We start from the raw sequence: 22486 nt of genomic DNA on the forward strand, positions 1-22486 counted from the left end.
GAGGAAATGGCCCAGTCTTCACAGCAAAACTTCCATGTGTGTCTTTGAAAGAAGGAGTTAAGGTTAGAGAGGCTAAAGAGGCAACTATGAGAGTGTCCATTTGTGTTGACTGTGTAAATCACATACCCAGAGTTCGTTAGAACATCTTTTAAAACTTCGTGAAGGTTGGCTAATAGAGTCAAACAAATGAAGGTTATATTGATAAAAAGTCTCTCCTTCCTTAAGTCAATAAAAGCGGAAAACGCCGCTACAATGATTGTGCCTGTGCCTGTGCCGGCTCTGCACACTGCAGCTTCTGCTCCCAGTGTACTCAGGTGTGGAAAGTAGATGACAGGTCACTTTTCAGGAGATCATTTTTTCTGGCTACAGAATGTTCAGAACCATCAGGTGTCTGGAGAAAGACCTAAAGCAATGTATAGCGTCATAGGAGAACGAGGATAGAGCATAAAAATGTCAGCCATGCTTAAACATATTTATAACTGGTGTTGCTTGAGCTCAGCAGGTACTGAACAGTGGAAGTTTGGCAGGAGGAGTGTCTGTCAGAGCAGTAAACTGCCTTAAAGGAAGAGCTGAGCAGGACCTTGCTCTAGCCACACTCTTACATACTCATCATAATTACAGAAGGTGCTCATGATACAAAGTGACACTGGAGTGGGAAAGTCAGAAATAGTTGTAAGCACCTTAGATTGTAATAAAAGAAGAAACCCTTCAGAGATTAAACATAGATTCAGTCACAGCTAAGTCAGCGCTGTACTGACAATTTTTCCCTGCTTGTTGGAAAGGTCTAGGCATAGGGGCATTCATAAAAAGGCTCATGTACTCCACGCATTGTGACTGTCCTCCAGAAGGGTGAAAAAATAACGTGCTTTCTTTATCTTTAGTATTCTGTGTGTTCTGCTTGGGGTATGTGTACTAAGCAGGGACCGTCGTCAGGTCATTTAAACAAAGGGGATTACAGTTTGGAGACAGGCTCTGGATTAGGTTAAATCATAATTCAGATGATCTTCTTAGCCACAGGGTTTAGAACTCAGACTCCTGGGGTCTCCAGATAATGGGGTTGACCTGGAATAGGACAGATGGGGACCCAACTGTACAGATTTCCTTGTAACTATGTTAGCTGTGCTTGTCTTGATGTCCCCACATGTGTACTTCATTTTGGGGTGACATGGTTTAGTATCCTAATATGATTGCACTGTGTTAAAACCTGTGGCTGATCTCCTGGAGATTTTAATATGAAAGATTGATCTGTTCCATATTCTCTTGACCTGGGTTAAAGGTTTTACCCATCTCACCTGTGTACAGTGGTGCACGCCTGTAATCCCAGCACTCAGGGAGGCAGAGGTAGGTGAATCTCTGTGAGTTCAAGGACAGCCTGATCTACAAAGTAAGTCCAGGACAGCCAAGGCTACACAGAGAAACCCTGTCTAAGAAAAAAAAGTTTTACCCATTTCAATAAAGCTTACTTTAGAAACTTAGGTTTAAGGACACTATTAGAGAACTTTGATTTGGCCTCAAAATTGTTTCGCATTGAAATTTAATGAGTCTGGGTTTATTTTTTTTTTTAATCCATGCTCTAAGTTCTTTATGCTTTTATTTTTTGACTATATTTTGCTTTGATGGGTATTTGTGAAGTCTGTGTATTTTAATGAGTTACAGACCCTTTACCCCTGATACTATGCTATCCTTCTGCTTCTCATCGGGCCTCTTTGGCCTACACTTCCCCTTGTTCTCTCAGCTTGGGTCAATTGTTCTGTAGCAGTTTGAGAGTCCAGATGTTTTTGGAACTTTAAAAGTCCCGGCAGTTTCTCATCCCTGTGGAAGTGTGTACTCCTGCCCACTGCTGCAAGTGCCTTCTGCAGGCATTAGAAGCACATTGTGTCCACCTCTCCCCTCATGTGCATCAGTCCTCTGCATAGTGGTACGTGGTTGTCTGGTGCCTCTGCTGAAGGACTCATGGAACTGAGGGATGCTTTGCTACTGTTGAACCCTTCGCATTGCACTTGGCACAAGGTCACTTGTTAACGCGCTTGCCCTAAACACAAACAGGCTGGTCTTCTGAATCCTTCCCTAGAACAGTGGTTCTAGACCTATGGGTGCACGGGTTGCTTAAGTCCATCAGAAAACATAGATATTTACATTACAAAATTATAGTTATGAAGGAGCAATGAAAATAACTTATGGTTGGAGGTCACCACAACATGAGCAATTATATTAAAGGGTCACAGTGTTGGGGAGATTAAGAACCACTGCTCTGGAAGCAAGAAAAAAGAGCAAATGAACATATGTTGGGTCTTCAGTTTTTAGCAGAAATGTTGCTTGACTTTTTTTGTTAACAATTAACTGGATTATGCACAGTGGTTGCAGTGGGAGTTTTGAGTGCTGCTTCCTAATTGGAGAAGAAGTCTCCGCTCCACAAGACTGTGACTGATCTTGGTGTTTTGCCTTTCACAGGGAAAGTAAAAGTTCTCTTGAAAGAGCTGTGGCTCTGTGTCAACACTGCACACAGGCTGTCCGGGGAGAGCGGCAGGCGCATTCCAGGTGAGCGACGCCACAGAAGGAGGTTCCTTACACATGAATGTGACAGCAGGTGCCACGGGCTGCATTGAAGCCTCCAGTGTGTAGCCGAGAGTGCGCACTTGAAACGGTATTAAGCAGTATGAGTTTAATCCAGCAAATAGTCGACCTCTCACCAGAGCACTTGGAGGAGAAACTAAGGCCTGCTTGGCAGGTACATGTGGGAGACCAAGCAGTCTTACTGTACTGCAGGGATCATTAAACAGTGGGAAAGACCCTCAGAAGTACTTCCCAGTCCTCTTAAGGCGCTGTGGGGCTCATGGGAATTGCACATTTTCCCACCTGTACTGGATCCAGTCCTGGACTCGATTTCCGCTCTGGATGCTGTGCGGACTGGTAACAAGATGTGTGTCACTCTCTCATCCACTGAGCATCATGAGCATCAGACCCGTAGAAGCTCTCCTTTGTTTCTCATTTGTTGTTGTTTGGTTTTGAGATGGTTTCTCTGTAGCCCTAGCTGTCCTGGACTCACTTTGGAGACCAGGCTGTCCTGGAACTCAGAAAGATCTGCCTGCCTCTGCCTCTGCCTCCCTGAGTGCTGGGATTATGGGCAATTGCCACCACATCCAGCTGAAGATTTTTTTTTTTTAAGTCCTCTGTTTAGTTACAGGAGTTCTTGCATAAGGAAGCCTGCCCCTCTCCGCTATTGATTCTGGTCTGTTTCAGTGTTGCTCTCCTACTTGCCAGTGCATTGCAGTCTCATGCTTCCCTGTCTGCTGCTGACTCTGTTGTCTGTTGCTTACATCAGGGCAGCTTGCTCCTTCCCAGGGTATTGTAAGATTGTGCTTACTGGAAGCTCCTCCAGAGCAGCTCCTTTGGGCCTCACACATGCTTGTCCTGCTCAGGTCACTTTTGTTGAAGTCTCACCTTGAGGTTCTGTCCACTGGCACAATCCCACTTCTCTGAACAAGTCTCCTCCTGTGTGACTTAGTGATTGCTGTGATGCTATGGGATCCATATTTCTTGGCTAAAACATCGTTATCAACTGAAGTCCATCAAACTCAAAACCCTCTCACAATATAGTATAGTTGCCTGTTTGTCACCCCATGCTATCAATATTTGAGGGAGCCAGTAGGGCAGAGAAATAGATCTGTGCCCACAAGTTGAGGCAGACAATTTTATCTTTCTGAAAAGCAATCTGAAAACAACCAGTGCCAAACCTCTCCATAGGCATGCTGTACAAAGTGCATGACACCACTATTGAAGGGACAATGCCTCCCAGTGTGTGATAAGGCAGTCAGGTCTCTGTCCCTGCTGCTGTGCTACAAGCTGGCCCTGGTCCCTCTATGGACCACACTCCATCCACATCCCTGTCCCAGTCTACATGATATTTTAGAAGTTGACCTTCTTAAAGCTGGCAACTCGTTTCAAGTTAACTACTACCAGTTTGAGCTGTTGTCAGGATGTAATTTGTAAGTTCCTTTGCATTATTAATATGTGATGCCTGCTTCTCTCCTGCTCAAAAAAAGCTGCCAAAGGAAACCGTGCATCCAGAGCCTCCGGGGAAGATGAGCTACTCCAAGTGCATGACAGTCCTTCCGGGACAGCAGACATGCATTCTTTCTTCACCAAGCTGTCCATGGAGATGGAGGGCGACTTTACTTCCTCTGACAGTGCAGAAGATGAGCAGCCCAGAGGAGCAAGCCCCAGCACTGAGCACACTTTTCCTGAGGAGCAGCATCCTGAAGTTTCAGTGCAGAGGCCTGGAGATGGCAGCAGAACCAACATCCATGACCATGAACACCTTTTTGATGATGACCTTCAAGCTGCAATTGATTTCTTCAAACTCCCCCCTCCTCTTCTCTCCCCGGTGCCCTCTCCTCCTCCAAGGGCGTCGCCACACCCAGGCTCTTTTCCTTCCTCCCTGGCACCTGTGAGTTGGTTTTCTGAACTTTAATTCCATTTGGATGTGTTTGTTCAAGGTCTTTCAAGGGTATTAGTGTACTCAGGCTAAGCTATTCGTTTTAGCCAGTTTTACTGTGAAGTAACATGAGAAAATAAAAAGTACCAGGGCCCTTTGGATCAACATATGCTCTCTGTATTATGGTTACATTTTATTTATCTTTAATTACACTTTGTATGTAGGAAGATGGCATTTATTTTTATTGCTAGTGCATAGGACATGATAAAGCTGGAGAGGATGAAGCATGTTCTTACAGACATGGGTTTTTCCAAGGAGAGAAAAATCTCCATGTCTAACATTCCTGCCCCTTCCCCCAGGAACATCCGAGCCTTGGGTATATCTCCACATGCTTACATACTGCTTGCTCCCCTAAGGAGACTTGGCATGCACTTCACTTAAGACACCTAGTCAGGTACTGTGGCTTCAGAGGTGGTGGAGATGCAGTGTCAGGCTCTGTGTGAAGGTAGGGCTCGCATGGAGCTCCTCTGCTCGGGTGGAGCTGGCCAGCCTACGGGGCACTGTGCCTTGGAGGACAGAGCTCTGCCTAGGAGAGGCGGCATACCTGTGCCTGGAACAGAGGAGCCCTTGAGAAAGCTGTGAAGAGCGGTGGATTCAAGAGAGAAGCCGCTCTCCAGCAGGGTTTGACCCATAGCAAGTGTGGCTTGGGGGAGCTTGATGTGGGATTTCTGGAAGGGCCGAGTCTCCCTGAGGGACTCGTGCCTGCCTGGCGGGGAGGGGGGGGCAGTTCTTGACTCGCAACAGTTTGTGCCTAGTCACCATGTGAAGAGTAAAGGATCAACAGAAGCAGGAGGAACGCTGCTCAGGACTAATTCTTACTCTCTGGACACAGGTTGTGACATTGGGAACACAGAAGCTGGCTTAGTTTAAAAAATGACTTGAGGAGTGGTACTTGGTAACATTTTCATTGTGTTCTTCAAGGAGATGGAGTCAAATGGTTGCAAGACAGCCAATTTAAAATGTGTTACAGAGGTCCACTTGGGAATTGTATGAGTACTCGTCAGTGTTTCTACTAACTTCTTACACGGGCCCTGTCTCATCTAACACTAACACACTTGCTAGCTGCTATGGAGATGGGCAGGACATAGACTTTTAGAACCAGTGACTGTTTGTGTACAGCAGAGCCATGTAGCTGGGGTGGCATTCAGTAAGAATTTAGAAAAGGTGGGGACCCAGTCAGAACCCAGGGCAGCTATAGGAAGTAAGTGAAAACAGAGGCAGGGAAGAAAGACAGGTGGAGGGAATGTGAGGGAAGGCTGGAGAAGAGGTCATCTGACTTAAAGCATTTGCGAGTGGGGATTTTTATACTAGAATAGTTATGTTACAGTATTTGAGTTCACTCTTCCTTATGCATAGGAATGGTGGTTTTTGATGACATAACCCAAATGGGAGCCTCTACTTGGGGTTAAAAGAGGGTTTTGGAGCAGAGATGACTCCACTGGCTGGCAAACATGGTGAAGGAGAAGGAGACAGCCATCTAAGGAGAATGAGGGAGATATGTGGTAGGATCCGTGCAGTCCCAGAATAGTAACATGGCAGGGTCTAGCCTGGACATGAGTCTGAAAAAGAGTGATAGATTAGAGGACCATACACTCAGTACAGAGCCTTCTCTGTAACAAAACCCGGAACTGGGAATGCATGAGAGTCGAAGGGACAGACCCGACCTGGGTATTAGGTAGATTGGCACTCAGGAGCTTCCTTAAGGATTGGGTAAAGCACACCAGAGCATGGCCCACCCCTACAGGTGTGAATTCTGAGAACCTCTTCAGGAAGCACCCTCTCTTTTAGATGTGTTTAGTTGTGCTCACAGTGACGGTGTACTTTGTGTCCTTTTAAGGAGTCCTCCTTTGGAGAGTTCACGGATTCCAGCGACAGTGACTCTGCCCCACTTGGAAACTCTGTGGAGTTGGCGTCAGAAGACTACACAGAGGAGTCACAGGGTTATGTGGGTTTGCTTGAAAGAATCAAAAGGAATGATGCATGCATGGAAAAGCCCAGGTCACCAGAAGCTGCCCATGCTGTAAACACACGGACACGTGTTGGGTCTGATCCTGGAAGAGCAGCACTGGGAGAGCTGCCAGCCACGTCATCTCTGGCTCAGGGAAGGCAGTGGATAAGACCTTCGGGGTTCCTGAGGAATAGAGGAGACTCTGTCGAAGAGGCAGAAAGAAAGGCGCAGGTCAGGGAGATGGATAAGTCTGTGCAAGTTGGGAAAGGGCTTCTTAAGCATAATAGGAGACTGTGGCCAGCTCGGAACAAGGAAGTTGGAACTGGGGAATCAGATGTTTGTTATCCTCCCCTTGGCAAGAGGACGTTCAATGAGCTCATAGAATCTGAAGGAAACACCCCATCTCCAAAAGCGTTGTGCTCTCCACAGTCAGAATTCTCTAGATGGACATTCACTGATGAATTTGCTTCCAAGTCACACCATGTGACGGGTCCAGACCGTTTTCAGAGAAAGGAAAGAGATGTGCCAGAGTGCACTCTAGAGTCAGGCACGTGCACAGCTGCAGCAGGGCACGACCGTCCAGCCAGTCTTCCCTCCTCCTCCTCTGCTACCTCCGTACCTGTGTCTCTGTACAGTAACCGCCAGGCCTCTTGGTTAGGCGGTGTCAGTGCGACTACGCCAGCAGAAGTAACCTGCACAGACCTGCAGCGTTCAGAACAAAAGTCACCAGCCAGGACATTAAACACATTTCTCCTGCAGTCTGAGCCAGCAACGTGTTTTCTAAAAGAAAGTGACCAAGAACACAGCTTGTCTGCTTTGAGTTCCAAGTCAAAATTAGGAACATCTACCTTCAGTGGTTGGAAGAACAGGGGCCTAGAACCTTTCAGTGCTTCAAAAAGCACGGTGAATGCATACTCTCTTCCCCAGTCAGTATTTCAGAAGCCAACAAAAGAGGGACAGTGTGAAGGCCGAGGTCCAGGCATTGCGCTCACACTGCCTAAGTCAGACTGGACATCATTAGCACATTCTCAGGCTGGCTTCTCCAGAAGGAGCCCTGCTTCTGCTGACAGTATCTCTTGGCACCGCAGTGATGTCCTAAAGCGAGGTAGTGGGGTCAGCCCTAGAGCTACCTCAGAACACCAACAAAGGACCAGGCTGCAGCCGGAGAAGGCAGCACCAGCCTCACAGAACAGCAGACTGACTGCCATGCTTGGACACCCTGGAGAAAGAACTATTCCTCTGCAGTTCAAGGCAGCTGCTGCTTTGCTGCCGAACCAAGTGTCAGTCATAACAAAGCAGGCAAGACCCGAGAGGATGCAGAATAGCAGCCTGGAGCACTGGCAGCCACGTGGGAACACACCGAGCCCTGCTACAGACAGTAGCGAGGAGAGAGGTCCTACGCCATCGGTACAAGAGTGTGCCCGAGACAGGGACCCCACAGCACAGGGCCCTGAGAGGATCACTGATGAGGAAAGCCCTTCTCCAGAACTTCCTGTGTCTTGGCGAAAACCAAATTGTGATTCTCCAAGTGGCTCCTTGCCAGCGGAGAAGCTTGGTTGTTCCAGAGATCCTAAGTTAGCTTTCTCCTCTGAAGACGACCTCTTTCAGAGCCAGCGTGTCATGAATGAACCAGTGCTGCAGAAGCCCAGGAAGTCTCCCCAAACCACACAGTCAGGTGCCAGTAGGCTGGAGGCTAGGGAGCTCCTTCCATCTGGAGTGACATCCAGAGACTGTCCTGCTGCACATATGCCCCATGGAGCCCGTCACCAGGCAATCACTGAGGCCCCTGTAGTTGTGAGAGAGTCTCATGGTGCTCCACAGAATGCCAGTGCACCTCCCACAGTGCCAAGCAGGGGTCATCTGAGGACTTGTGTGCCCACAGGCCCTGTTTGTGCTTCAGTCCTTGGCAAGGCAGATGAGGAGAGGCGAGTTACCTCCCTAAGTAGTCTCCCTGGGCCTTCCTACTCCTACACAGGCATTAGAGAGAAGGGAGAGGAGGACACTGAAGTGGAGGAGGAGGCTGTTAGTTGCAGTGAGGGAGAGCATGAGGCTGAGAGCACGATGGGGCACAGACAGCAGGGTGCAGCAGCAGGACCCTCACAGAGACATTCAGGAGACCCTGAGGCTGTGGTGGGTGGGGCAGGGCTCACCTCAGATGTAGGCGATCTGACCTCCGCACTGCAAGAGTGTAACTTGAGCACCTTTCCATACATAGACAAGCGTGCTACCTCAGAGGTGGTTTCATTTCTGGAAAGTTGTCAGCTAAGGGACAGCAGGTCAAGGGCTTCTGTTTCAGAATGTTCTAGCAAAGGAGCCCTAAATGAAGAAATGAACAAAGAGGTAAAACAAAATGAAATCTCCAGAAAGAATTGTGGGAAGAGGTTCCGTGAAGAAGAAGCACTCAGAGCCTCGGACGAGTGGGTTGAGTCAGAGGGCAGCAACTGTTGTGTTAGGAATGTACACTACCGTGTTCAGTGTCCTCTGGAAATGCCATCTGATCTTCTCACCAAGACTGGGGAAGAAACTCATGCCAACCCTGGGGACTGCGGTGGGAAGGATGCTGAGCATCTGTTGCTTGTAAATACGCATCACAGCCAGGCAGCTGAAAACCTGACAGAAAGCACTCCGCCTGAGGAAACATCCAGCCCCACATCTCACACTGCTGAACTGCCTGAACCAGCAGCTGTGGATGCTGGAGACAGCCCCCCACAGAGTAGCAGCTCTGACCCTGAGCACATTCAGAGTAGATGTGAGGATGAGACCAACTCTGAGGGGTGCCTCTGCACTTCGGAAGAGGGACTGACAGAACCTGGGGAGCTGTTGGCCCTGAGCTCTGACTCTCCAGTCCCACTAGGGACAGAGCAGAGTGCTGACTTTGTGGCAGAGACAGCATTTCACTGTCAGATCTCTGCAGTGACCTCCGAAGTTATAAGTGTACTTATAAGTAAGGATCAAGACCTCGTGATCGAAAAGGGGGACAGCTGGACTATCATCAGTGGCACTGCCATCTCCCCTAGCCTAGAACAAGTAGTTTTGGGTGACACTCTTGTGGATGCTGCCGTTTCCCAGGATCAGGGAGGCCTAGAGGATGGGTATGTGGAGAAGTCCCCCGAAGCCAGCCCTGCTGGCCCTCTACCTCAGGAGCCTGCATGTAGTGGTGTTCTCTCTGGTGTCCAGGAGGATGTTTCCAATGGTGGGCAGAGTGCCAACTTTGATAAGACTCGTCTTCGGAACAGACCTGTGAAACCCAGCATCTGGGTTCGTTCTCAGATGTACGACCAGACGCTTGAGACGGAGAAAGTTGCATCTGATCACACATATTATAACTGGAAATTAGAGCCACTTGGGAAAAATAAGACTCGATCAAAGACTTCCAACAAAGACCAGTCAGGCAAGCTAGCAAAGACACAAGGACTCAACAGAGGAGAAGTACATCTGAATGAAGTCTCTCAGCCAACATCAGGGGAAACAGCAAATACAAAAATGCCAAGAAGCCAAGCTCAGCCCTCTGTGGCAGGAACAGATATGTCCACCCCCACCAACTGTTCTCCCGATACTCTGAGCAAGATCCGGCAAGAAGTGGGTCCTCCATTGCCTCCCTTGCTCCTCCCACTAATAGCCACACCTCCAAGGACATCACGGCCACTGTCTCCTCTGATAACAAGTTCTAGTCCATCCTCACTGTCTTCACCTGCTGGCCACGTTTCCCCCTTGTGTGAAGTTCCAAGGCCTCCTGTGCTGTCTCCATGGCCTGAGGAACCCCAACAGGCTTCCCCTCTGGACCCCTCTCCATCCCCATCGACTACAGCCACTAGTGGAAGGATGGTGTCCTCTCCTTTGCAGTTCTGTGCTGCTACACCAAAGCATGCACTTCCCGTGCCTGGCCGTCTGCCATCCTGTGCCCCAGGCCATGCTGCTGTAAGCGGGCCACAGGAGAATTCAGTTAAAATCCTTGACACCATGTACCCAGAGTTATCTGCTAGGGCCCGGACCCTCAGCCTCCTCAAAGGAAACATGCAGCTGTCCCGAGGTTCCTCTGTGGATGGAAAGGTGTTGCCAGGGCGTGTCAGTGCTCTCCTAGGACTCAAAGCTATCACCTCAACATCAACTGCTTTTGTCCTAACAGGGGGCAGTTCTGGTGGTGAGAGTAGCCAAGGTAAGTCACAAGACTCGGGTGCTCAGCAGGATGCAGGTGGGAAAAGAACACTAGCAGCATCCATGCTGAGAAGTGCTAAAAGACTGCGCCTGGACATTGAGTCCCCAGAGCCAGACACCAGTGAAGCTACAGTAGCGGGCATTCCCGAGGACCCGCAAGAGGGAATCCCAGCCGCTGACGTTGTCCCAGCTGCGGAAGAGCAAACTGATGTCCGCGTCTGCAGTCCAGCATCACAGCTGCACGTAAACCCAAGGGAGATGGCAGAGTCATATAACAAAGCCATAGCTCAGGCTCTGAGGAAGATTGCGGAATCCTCCTTTGACCTGCTACCTGTCATTCGTAGTCACGTGTATGTGGGAAATATCTCCAAAAAGCCTGTCATGAGAGATCAAGAGAAAGAAGTTGTTTATGAATTTAGCACAACAAACAAGGTACGTGACAGCCTTTCTCTGAGTGTATTAAGCATAAATGTCGAGCAGGTACTGGCTAGTGCAGGTGACACTGAAGTTCTAGCCTGCATCTATAGACTAGAAATAGAGGAAGATAGTGGAGGCTTGACACATAAAACTCTATAGATGAAAATCTGTCAGAACAAAAAACATTTCCAGATGATGCTGGCGTTTCCAGCTTGAATTATGCCCCTCCAGCGTGCTACATTACCATTGCATGCTAGTCTTACCCTCCCTTAGATGGTGGTCAGAGCATTGTGCAGACTTTGTGTTGCTGTGTTGCTCCTGCAGACTTTGTAGCTCCTTGCCAGGCGACTCCAGCGCCTGCCGGATCACCTTCAGTGGCCACTGGTGCATCCAGGATGTCCTCAGGGGAAAAACACACTGTTCTTGATTACTACCTTTCAACAAGCCTAAGAGACTTAGTTGTCTTTGTGGGACTATATTCTGTGCGAAGAGCTACCAAATTTTCAGTGATAGTTTGTAATTAGCCCGAGTTTTATGTACATACACACATACTTGCACACATGATTTCTTAGCAAAAAAACATGAATTACAGTTTATCTGAGTGATGACCATGTCGTCCTAGGCAAGGAGGTGTATTTATAGACTTGCTGTGGTATCTGTAGTTTGACTGATCTCAAGAGGTCAGTCCTAGGGAGTTGTCTCACCTCTAGCTACACCCCTGGCTACCATGCTAGGCAAGTTGTTATCAGTTATTGTGGCCTACCTTCCGATGCTTTGTGAGTTTTCTTTGTCTGATAGATACCTAATTAGGATTGGTTCTTATATCACTGACCATAATGCTTTTCTTTCTTTTTTTTCCTCCCAATCTAGCATTTAGGAGAATACTTACTTCGCTCTATTCTCTCAGAGCTAAAGGTTCAGAAAGCATCTCTGGACCACAGTTACGTCCATGCCCTATGCAGAGTTTATGTGGGCATGTGTCGGCAGCTTGGAGACCTGGAAAGGGCGCGCTTGTTCTGTTACAGCCTTCTGAAGGAAGGTGTGTTCGGGTGCAGTACGTCTATATTGAATGTTCAGTTTCATATTGCGCTGCTTCTGTCTTTTTCCACTGCTTATCTTTAAAAATAATGTTTTCAGTCTCTCAGTTTGAAACTAGCATGGTCTAGAGTTTCTGTCTTTTAAAAAAAGGGGGGGGTTTACTCTATTAGAAAGCTTAAGTGAATCTACCTAATTATAGTAGTTTCAATATCATTTACTTAGATTTACTTGCACTGCCACATGTATTGACACTTGTATAGACTGTCTCTTGTTGCACACAATGTATTTACTTTATCCCTGTGTTGCAAAATACAGGATCCTTGTCCAGTGACTACCCATGTTGCTGTGCCCCTGGCTAAATAGCAGTGGCTATTAGATAGATTTTGTAGCTCATGGGAAGATGTATCAGTGATGACAAAGAGGTAGAGGAGCAGGGCTGTCCTTGCTTAACTTCCCTTTTACTGTCACTTCCTAGTCTCACTGTGCATCTGAATCAGCCATCCTTTGTGACAGCAAACCATCAGTATTCACACAGGCAAGGAGAGGAGCATAGCATAGTGCTGCAGGAAGATGGAGAACCCCACATCTGTTTGCTGTCACTACAAATCCAATGGATACTACTTTAGTGTGCTGTGCACTCTCCCTTTCAGACATACTCAGTCTGACTGCTGAGATCTGTCCATTCATGAGGAGTCTGTTGCTTTGCACAGTCATGTAGTGTTCAGTTATTCAACAGATAACAATGTACTGTCCTGTCCAGTCACTTCACTGTTTTCAACTATAGATGGTTATGAATTGAGACATCAAAACACCTATCTCAAGTCTGTAAGGATGTCTCCATCTCTGTTGAATATGTACCTAGGAGTAGAGCTTACTAGTATGCGATGACATCTTAATATTGTAAACAAAACCAGTTTCCCAGGGCAGTTAATGTGAGGAGTTTATCCAGTTTCTCATGAAGGCCTACCTGTTGAAAGCTGGCATTCTCTGTCTATTACAACTGTGAGTAAAAGGCTGTGTAGTCAAAGCGTAAATGTGGTTCACTGTTTTGGTGTGTTGCTGTATACAGCTCTTCCTTTGATGCCTGCCTCCTGTCCTAGCACTTCCACCTGCCCCTCCTAGGTCTAGTCCACACTTTTCACTCGACATGGAACATTTCCCCGAGTTCTGCCTCAGACTGTCCAAATGTCCACCTTACAAAATACAATCCAGTCACTTGGCAAATGCTTAGTGGCTATGTGGAAATGAATGTCTTGAAATATTGCATATCAGACGGGAAAATGCGGAGCCTTAAGAAATTTGGAGTCAAGATGTTTTTACTTTCTCTCCTTTGATGGCTCCCTTTTGATACCACATTTTAAACAACATTTTCTATTTTTGTACAAGGTTTAAAATCTAACAGTATGCCAAGCCAGATGTGATAACTCACTCTTAAAATCCCAGAGCTAGGGAGATTGAGACCAGAGGATTTCTACTGGTTTGAGGCCTCTGGGCTACAGAATGAGACCTGTCTAAAATTAGAAGACAACTGAAAAATACCAAAGACGGAAAAAGAACAGGTTTTGAAAAATCGAAGAGAAGAGCCCTGTTAGCTATCCACTCACAAGGCTGTCGACTGAGGGAGCCTCACAGGCCCCTGTGAAGTGAAATCCATGCCTAGTTTTAGATCAGCACCTAGGTGAGATAGACATGAAGGCTGCTCTTTCCATCCCTTTTTCTTACAGATTTTCCAGAATCTGAGAAGTTGACTCTCTTCATTGCGAACATGTGGCGTGAAGTATTTCTCTCCCAATCAGCCATTAGTCAAGCAATGCAGCTGGTTGCCAGGCAGCGTGCCAGAGGGGAGGTTCTGAACTGCTTGAGAGCGTTCCTGAGCTGGGAGAAGGTGCACATTGTTTTTATTTCTCTTCTGCAGTACTTGTGGGTGAACATAGGTGTTACTTTATGTTAAGTTTCCTCTTATCTTAGTTCTTCAGCATCTCTAAGCAATGACCTTCATTTATGCATCTATGTATCTGTTGGTGTGCCTGTCCATGATCAGGGTGTGCTGGAATTTGTAGGTAGGGTCACCCTCATAGATTCCTGCTAGTTTCCATTGCCTGAGGTTTCTAGCTCATTCCAGAGATATCTGCTACCCTCCCCCGAAACACACACACACACACACACCCCACCAATTCTAGTTCTTTCTCCCCGTATTCTTTCCCTCTGTCCTTCCCCAACTTGATTCTTCTTGCTCTCTATACCTCCCATCCCAGGTCTCTCCCTCTATTCACCCCTGATATCTATTCTATTTCCCTTTCTGTGAGATTCAAGCATCCCCTCTTGAGCCCTTTTTGTTACTTAGCTTCTTTGGGTCTGTGGATTGTAGCCTGGTCATCCTGCACTTTATGGCTAATATCCATGTGTAAGGGAATGCATACCATGTTTATCTTTCGGGGTTACCTAGCTTAGGAGGATCTTTTTTAATTCCATCCAGTTTACCATCCTGAACATGCCCAATCTCATCTGTTTCTGCTGTTTATTGTGACTACAGTAAACAGTTTCTAGTTCAAACTCAGGCTGCTTCAAAGTTACTCTTAGGGCAAATGGCAGTCCACCAGGTGCTTAGCATAGCATCACATTGCTAACAACACAAGAGATTACTTTTTACTGTATTTTTTCTGTTTGCTAGAATGCTTCTATTGATGTTGGGATCGTCGTCTCTAAGCTACTTCTGACCATACAGCTGTGCCCAAAAACAGAATTTCAGTCAAGTGAAGAGTTTGGCGAGGACCTGAGTGCAAACATCTGGGAATACATATTTGCCATTGACCTCCTGTGCTGTCACCAGAGGTGGATTTGGACACATGACAACATCATAAGGTGACTGCTCGGTTACTTTAAGTGCAGATGGGCTAAGAGAGGATGCTTGGTAATGTGGAGTGTGGGCTGACTTGTGCTTCCTTCCTACGTGTGGCATTTGAAATATACCAACTTTTATAAGAGCTAAGGAAAGTACCCTTAAAATGTTTGGGTCACTATTAAATGCCTCAGCTTTGTTTTTCTGTTAATGTCTCCCAATAGAAGTGACTGGAGCACGAGGGCCTTTTGTCCCCTCCTGTCCACAGAGTGACATTGTCACTAGGCAGCCAAATGCTACACTTGTCCCTTTCATGCACTGACAGGCCAGAATCAGAAGAACCAATGTGCAGATGTGCAGTTACCAGCTCTTCACTGGGGAGGGTGGAGCCTGGTGTCCCAGACAGACACTGAACTTAGTTAGGCTTCCTGTGCTTGTCTGTGCTTCTGGCACTTACCATGCACCATCCCTTAAGAGCCTGGAGAAAATTGTCCCTCGAGTTTAAAAAAAGAAGGTGTTTTTGAACTCTGGCTGAAAAAGCCTGGTTTAAGAGAGGATATGACATCCACTGATCACATGTTTGGTGTCTTTGAAATGCTTGACACATTTTTGTGAGAGTCAAGCTGTTTGGGCAGGAGAATCTTGTTCCTACTTTCCTGATTGCAGGACTGGCTCTAACACTGAGAACTGAATCTAGCTTGATTTCTGCAGTGAAATCTATGTCAAGGAGCTTGTCTGTGAGGAGGTCCTTGGACATACACGTGGACATACACATGTCACAGTCAGTCCTCCATAAGGAAGCGACAGAGCTTCTGTCTAGCTGTGAGGGTGCAGGGTCCAGGTGGATTCCTCATGAGCTCAGGGAGGCAGGGTCATTCTTCTCTATAACAGGAGGCGCCTAGAGCTGGCCCTCGTCAGTGTGCTTTGTCCTGGCCTCTCAGTGGCCCTGAGTCCTCTAAGTGGCTCCACACCCTGTGCTTCCCTGCTCAGCACTGTTCTCTCCATGCCATTTACATCTGTAAACAGAAGGGGTGTGGGAAGCTGGAAAGAAAAGTCGCCATAACAGGAGCAGTGCTGTGGCCACTGGTAGGTACTGTCTAGATGGTAATGGGCACGGATCTTGTGTTTTCTAGCAAGGAGCTGTGGCCTGTGATGGATAAGTGGATCAAATACAGGAAAGGACATTCCAACATCGCATACACCCCTGATGTTATTGTAGCGTCTGTGCTGAGACTGATTGGTAAGTTTCTTTGTGATTGGATTGCTACTCTTGTTCTTGTTAAGATCTTGGTCAGAGATTAAGAGTGTAGTAATGTATCTCCGTTTGAAACTTCACTCTCACAAGCAGCTTAGCTCACAGCTATCAGACCAGTGTGTCTGTGCTTGAACCCCCTTACTCTTCTGCTACTGCTTCCTTCCCTGGTGCTCTAGCCATCTCTCAGACACTTACAGTGCTCGGTGGTAGTGTGTTTGAGTTACAGTTCTGGATGTGTTGTCAACACATGCACAGATGGGTTCATAAATTGCTACAAAATATACTGTGCTTTTGTTCAGAATCTAAAATATCATGGGCCAGTATGGTCACACAGTGTGCAACTAGCCACTCAGTCCCCAAGGACCACAAATTTGAGTAAGTTCCTATAAGATATCCCGATTATAGACGTCTAAGAAGGGCTACTTTAGAGTATTAGAGAAACTAAAATCGCTATTTGAGAGCACCTTGAGACTCAGACACCACCGAACTGTAAGATCTGGAGCAGGCCTTTAGATTCTTCCTTGTAACCCCAGGTTTTTCTTTTTACTTTACTTTCATCCTCTTTGCCTGACCGGTGGCAACGTGCTGTCCACTGCTTCAGGGTCATCAGCCCCACTTCCTAACAACCTGCATATTTTGTTAGAGCTCTACGTGTCTTCCATCCATCTGGGGCACACAAACCAAAGCACTGGCTTCTTCAGAGAACCCTTTCGACTTTAGCTAATTAAAGCTCAAGGGCAAAATTATTGGAAATAGTATTGTGAATGAACCTAGTATGTATGTAGTAGGAATACAGTGTCCCTGCTGATTGTCACCTTCCTCCTTGTGACCTGCACACACTAGTTGGTGATGCTGTGCTTAAGCACATGTGACACATCCGAGACAGAACCCTGAATCCGGGTGGGTATGTAATGAGACGGCTAAAGACTAGGCAGCCATGAGAGCCATGTCAAGGGTGCAGACACAGGTGTGGAGTTCCATACACTCTGTAGCGCCTTCATAGACTGACTGTTTGGTCAGTGGCCATCTCTAGCCTGGAGCAGGAGGAAGAAGGCAGGAGGGCCTGTGCTGGCAAACTCAGGGTACCAGTTCCTATAGTGCTGCTCATGACTTCAGGAGGAGCTGTGCCTCTGTGCACTGGCTACTGAAAGTGAGCCACTCCTCTGAGAGTTTACAGAGTAGGAGAGCTGCTCAAGGTGCCAGTTTGTGCTATGTGGGCCCTTCACACAGAGGAGGAGGTGCTACAGCCTTTCCCTCTGTGGTGTATTTTTAAAGTTCATGCATGCTTATGGCATTTTCCCTAGAATGTGACTTTACCAAGAGAGTGTGCATGTGTCCGTGTGCACGCGCGCGCGTGTGTGTGTGTGTGTGTGTGTGTGTGTGTGTGTGTGTGTGTGTGTTTTTATATGCGCGCGCGCGCCTGGGTGCACCTGTGCTTATAGAGGCCAAAGGACACCTCAGGTGTCATATCTTGGGTGTCATCTACTTTGTGGGTTTTGTTTGTTTGTCTTGGTTCTGATTTTTTTAAGACACTATCTCTCACTGAACTAAAACTCACTAAATGGTCCAGGTTGCCTGACAATCAGGACCCAGGGTCCAGCAGTGGGGTCATCACAGTCTTAGCTTGTGATGGGAGTTTTGAGGATCAAACTGAGCCCTTGATGTTCTTATCAAGGTGACTGTGCTCTGTGCTTATTCCCGCAGTGAGAGGGGCAGTGAGTAGAATGCTATTCTGGTGGTCGGTGGCCTTGTGCCACTGTGGAAATAAACTCTGTGGTTCTCACAGGAGGGTCTGCTCTTGGTGTAGCTCCTCTTACAACTGGCCATGGTCAGCCTTGCTTCTCAGGCTGCCCAAGACGCTCTAAGGTAGATAACAAGACTGCTGCTTCCACAGCTGGGTCAGCAAAACCACCCGGGGAAGCCTGCAAGGAGGGAAGTGGGGAAATGTTACAGTGTGACCCTAATAGGACAGCAGTAGGCACTTTGGGTTAGATGTCACAACATGCTTTCAAAGCAACTACTCTTGTTACATGAGCGCTTGTATACTGAATGTGCCTCATGGAAAGGCTAGTCTTCGGGTGAATCAGGAAGAACGTACTAACTGAAATTTTATCCCAGAGCCAGAATATGGGTCATTTGTACCTTTGGCAAATTAAGGCTAGTTTATTTTTTTAAATCTTAAGTCTTCTGGCTTTCAAGGGTAGAGTGATTTAGAATAGTATATTCTTAAATAATGGATAATTAATACAATTGTTATAGACAAGAATAATGTATTATTAATTAGAGCTGACAATGCTGAATGATGATTCATGTACTTTGAAGGATGGAGAGCCATTTTCAATTCAAATTGTATTCTGTGATGACAAACTTCCTGTCAGTGTGCAGTACAGAGTAATACTGAACTGAGCAATAAACATGCTGTTAGCCAGCAACCATGTGCAGTCCAGTAGGCTTTCTCCAGCATACTGAACCAGTATTGTGATGGAGGTCATCCAAGAAAGTGTGGGAGGACCTGATGTACCGTAAGGCTGTGAATATCTTGGCAGAGCTGACACCTGCATAGTTTGAGCCACTGACTGAGGATGGCAGTACCAAAGCAGAAGTGAGGATAGAAGCATTAAAAAGATAGCAACTTTCGCCTTGGTGGAAGGGGCCGTCCCACCCAGGGGGAGGGTCTTCCCTGCAGTTAATCAATCATTCCTGGATAAATATCCTGAAGATCTGCACAGAGCCTCCTCTTGCTAATTCTAGAGCCAGTCAAATTGACAGCCACACTCACCTTATTTGACATTGTAATTAAAGATAATGGTCCTCTGAAACAAAAACCAGTGGGCATAGATAGCATTGCCTTGGAGTCTTGTTTTTCTATCCTTCATAGAAAACAGCACTTTCTCATCGTATGCATTGAGTGTTCCATGTTGTTTGGGGTTAGCAAAAGAACTAACTATTAGCTGTGTAGTGGTGGGACACACCTTTAATCCCAGCACTCAGAGAGGCAAATGACTGCAGATCTCCTGAGTTCAAGGCCTACCTGATCTAAGGAATAAGTTCCAGGATAACCAGGACTACAAAGAGAAACCCTGTCTTGACAAAATGAAAACCAAAAGGAAGAGACTTGCACAAAAGTGTAATCAATGACAGTGAAGAGTCTTTCAGTGGCCATTTTGATTCTTTCTAAATAGATATTCTGCCTTGTTTTTCCTCAAATGGAGTCTTGCTTAGGTAGTAAGTTCTTAAAGTTATTTGTGAAACACCAGACTGGCTTTCATGGTGAAGAAACCCATTTGCCCACTTATGATCTGCAGTGTTCACCTGTAAAACAGTTATTAGCACATCTTCCAAATGTGAGCAATATACACCCCACAATACACACACAGGATCATCCTTAGAACCATCTTAAGTATTGGAGAGCTCCTGAGCAGGGGTGACTGGTGGGAGCAGCTGTTTCTGCTTTAGATGCAAAGAGCCCATGCAGCCGTTGTTTATGGTGGTAACGTTACTTGCCTTCAAGTTGCAGCTTCGTATTTGAGAACTTATCTCCTTTTTCCAAATGCCTGGCTGCACTCACAACTCAGTTTGGGCACACTTTCTCAACACCCTATGGTCAGTGCAGTGAGGGTTCTACTGGTACTCCTGTGACCTCCATCACACACATGTGCACCATGATCCTGGGTGGATGAGAGTAGCTTATGCCTGGTCTGTCAGTCTCTAGTGAGATGGGCATAAGTGCCAGCCAGGACGACTCCCCTCCCTCACCCAGTGGGGCACAGTTGTGCTTGCTCTGTTGCTGCCTTCACCCCGTGGTCCTGCTTCAGTGTGTGCTGGAAGAACCAAGCTTTCTTTTGTGGCTGCTCTGTCATCATCTGCCGGTGAGGCCACGACCTTCCTTCTCTGTTACCCTGGTAAAGTTCTTTCTTACATTTTGCCTGTGTTGACCACTACTTAATTCCATTTCTGCATTGCTACCTGTCTCAGTTAGTTAGGGTGACATCACTTACTGAAGAAACAACTGTAACCAAAAGCAACTTGGAGAGAAAAGGGTTTATTTGCTTATGATTCCACATCTCAGATCATCATCAAAGGAGTCAGGACAAGAACCCAAAGGCAGAAGCTGATGTACAGGCCATGGAAAGGTGCTGTTTACTGGCTTGCTCACACAGCTTCCTCAGTCTGCTTTCTTAGAGAACCCAAGACTATCAGCTCAGGGGTGGCCCCATCCATAATGGCCTGTGCCCTCCCTCATCATTTGTTAATTAAGAAAGTATCCTACAGACCTGCCAAAGCCTGATCTTAGGCAGGCATTTTCTCAATTGCAGTTCCCTCTACTAGATGACTTTAGCCTATGTCAAGTTGACATCAAACCGGCCAGCCTAACCATCACCCTAACCCTAACCACTACACAAGAAAGCACCAGGTGTCTTGTGCTTATTTGTGGGTAAGTAACTGGTGGTGAGCCATTCTTGTGAATGGCGGGTACATTGTGCTATGAAGTCCATGGGCTCAGCTGTCACACTGAGTAGTAGCTCCCACTGCACTTCTGGATCTTCAGGCTTAAACTATGCCATGTTAAATGAGGGGAAAAAAAATATCATTTCCAGAAAATATTAGCCAGCATTTGCTGAAGCCTACTTTGCTGTGTTTTGTTGTTCTAGGTCGATTAGGCCAGTTGGGTTTGAAGGAAGGATTTCCAACTGCTGTGAAGAATATTAGCTCCGTTATTGGCATGTTCATACAGCATGCTCAGGATGAAGGTAAGACCATGGTTTTTATCCCTCAAGCTGTTCTCCCTGCATCTCCTGAGGACGTGAGCCAGTGCCCGTCCAACCTAAGATTAGAGCTTTTGACTTCTGTGGCCATTGTTTCTGCAAGGGTCGGCTTGCCCTGTTGAGCGGTTCTTCCTCAAAAGAGGCACTGTGCTCCCCAGGCTTGTCACTCAGGAGGCATCCTGAGAATGGCTCACCACCTCTCACCCATGCATGCATAAGCACAAAGTGCCTGCTGCTCTCTTAGTTAGATAGTGTGCTAGCAAGTTTTATGCCAGTTTGACACAAGCTAAAGTTGTCTAAGAGTAGGGAACCACAACTGAGAGAATGCCCGGGAGGCTTCCTGCTGGGCTCTGTCCTCTGTGAAACCAGCCCGGCAGCCTAGGGATAGTGCCCTGCAGCAGAGTGGGCCCTTGTGCCAACTGTTCATGGACTTGATGTCTTACTATTTGGGGAAAGCTTGACTTAGAGTAACCCTTAGAACGATGGGTCTGGTTTCTATTTTAGATATTGAGCAGTCGTAAGACCCCCATGGCAGTGGGCTTTCTAGCATGGCAGGTCTTTGACTGCAGCCATTGGTGGCAGGCCTTATGTGCCAAGCACAGGGACAGCAGCTATAAGAGCTTTCTCTAAGGCACTGTCTTTGACCTAGCTGCTAAGGCAGTATCCATTGCTTCCATATGAAAATGCTCTTGACAACAGTTTGGGTCTTAGCTGATGAGTTGTCTTGCCAACATGTACAGCCTGGACTATGTTGCTGTCATAGGTGTAACCTATTAGCCACGTATCATGGGACACTGCCCCACATCATTACGTGCATCCTAGGCTCCCTGGAGAGGCGAGGTGCTATCCTTGTTCCATACACTAAATCCCAGAGGGAAGAGTAAGGAGCCAGCAGTGCCTGTCAGCGCTGTTGGTATAAGCCTGTGTGCAGCAGGCTGGGAAGTCTGCCTAGGACCACATGTGTATGCTTAAAGCTGCTGTGAACACCTCGTTTATGCCTGAGTCCTGGCCTCAGAGGGAGCCATGCTATGCTTTTCTTGATTCTTCAGACCAGGGAAGAAATCCTCTTAGAACATCAGTTCTCCTGTATAGTAGAACTCACATTTAAACACATGAATTTCTCTGGTGTTCGCTTCCTCCTTGAGGAGTAGGACCTTCTACAACTGCTCTTTTTTTGAAAAAGAGCATCGCTCCCAACCTAAAATGAGTACTGACAAAATTCCACATCTGTACAATTAACATGAAATTATTAGACTGCTGCATTAAATTACCTTTGCTGTGTACATAAGGCAAAGATGGACCATAAATGAATGTCATGGTTGGACATCTGTGGTCTGTAGGTGTGCGTTGAGATGAGGGACACAGCCTAACATTCTAGCTTCCCTTGTAGCTCTTGCCTTCGTCACAGAAGATGGAAAGGTATGGCTAATAATGAACTCTAGCTCCTCAGTCATTTAGAGTTCAGTGTTTTACGTTGATGGGTTATAAGTTAATAAGTTAGATTTTAAAAGTGAATCTTTTGACAATATAGAGATCACGGCAATTTAATTGAATCGCTGTCACCTTGGCTGGA

The 22486-nt window shown here is 46.9% G+C and overlaps 1 protein-coding gene across 1 annotated transcript in view; it reads left to right on the forward strand.

Moving 5' to 3' along the window:
• The window catches only part of Ice1 (interactor of little elongation complex ELL subunit 1), a 46492-nt gene that overhangs the window by 22206 nt on the left and 1800 nt on the right, over window positions 1-22486 (forward strand). Inside the window, exons 11-18 of the mRNA XM_021652996.2 lie at window positions 2452-2538; window positions 4044-4447; window positions 6333-11030; window positions 11886-12054; window positions 13778-13938; window positions 14725-14915; window positions 16026-16132; window positions 20800-20898. Coding sequence (XP_021508671.1) covers window positions 2452-2538; window positions 4044-4447; window positions 6333-11030; window positions 11886-12054; window positions 13778-13938; window positions 14725-14915; window positions 16026-16132; window positions 20800-20898 — 5916 coding nt within the window. The remainder of the gene's footprint in view (window positions 1-2451; window positions 2539-4043; window positions 4448-6332; window positions 11031-11885; window positions 12055-13777; window positions 13939-14724; window positions 14916-16025; window positions 16133-20799; window positions 20899-22486) is intronic.

The sequence above is a fragment of the Meriones unguiculatus genome, chromosome 3 (assembly GCF_030254825.1).
Source record: "Meriones unguiculatus strain TT.TT164.6M chromosome 3, Bangor_MerUng_6.1, whole genome shotgun sequence".
Lineage (NCBI taxonomy): Eukaryota > Metazoa > Chordata > Mammalia > Rodentia > Muridae > Meriones > Meriones unguiculatus.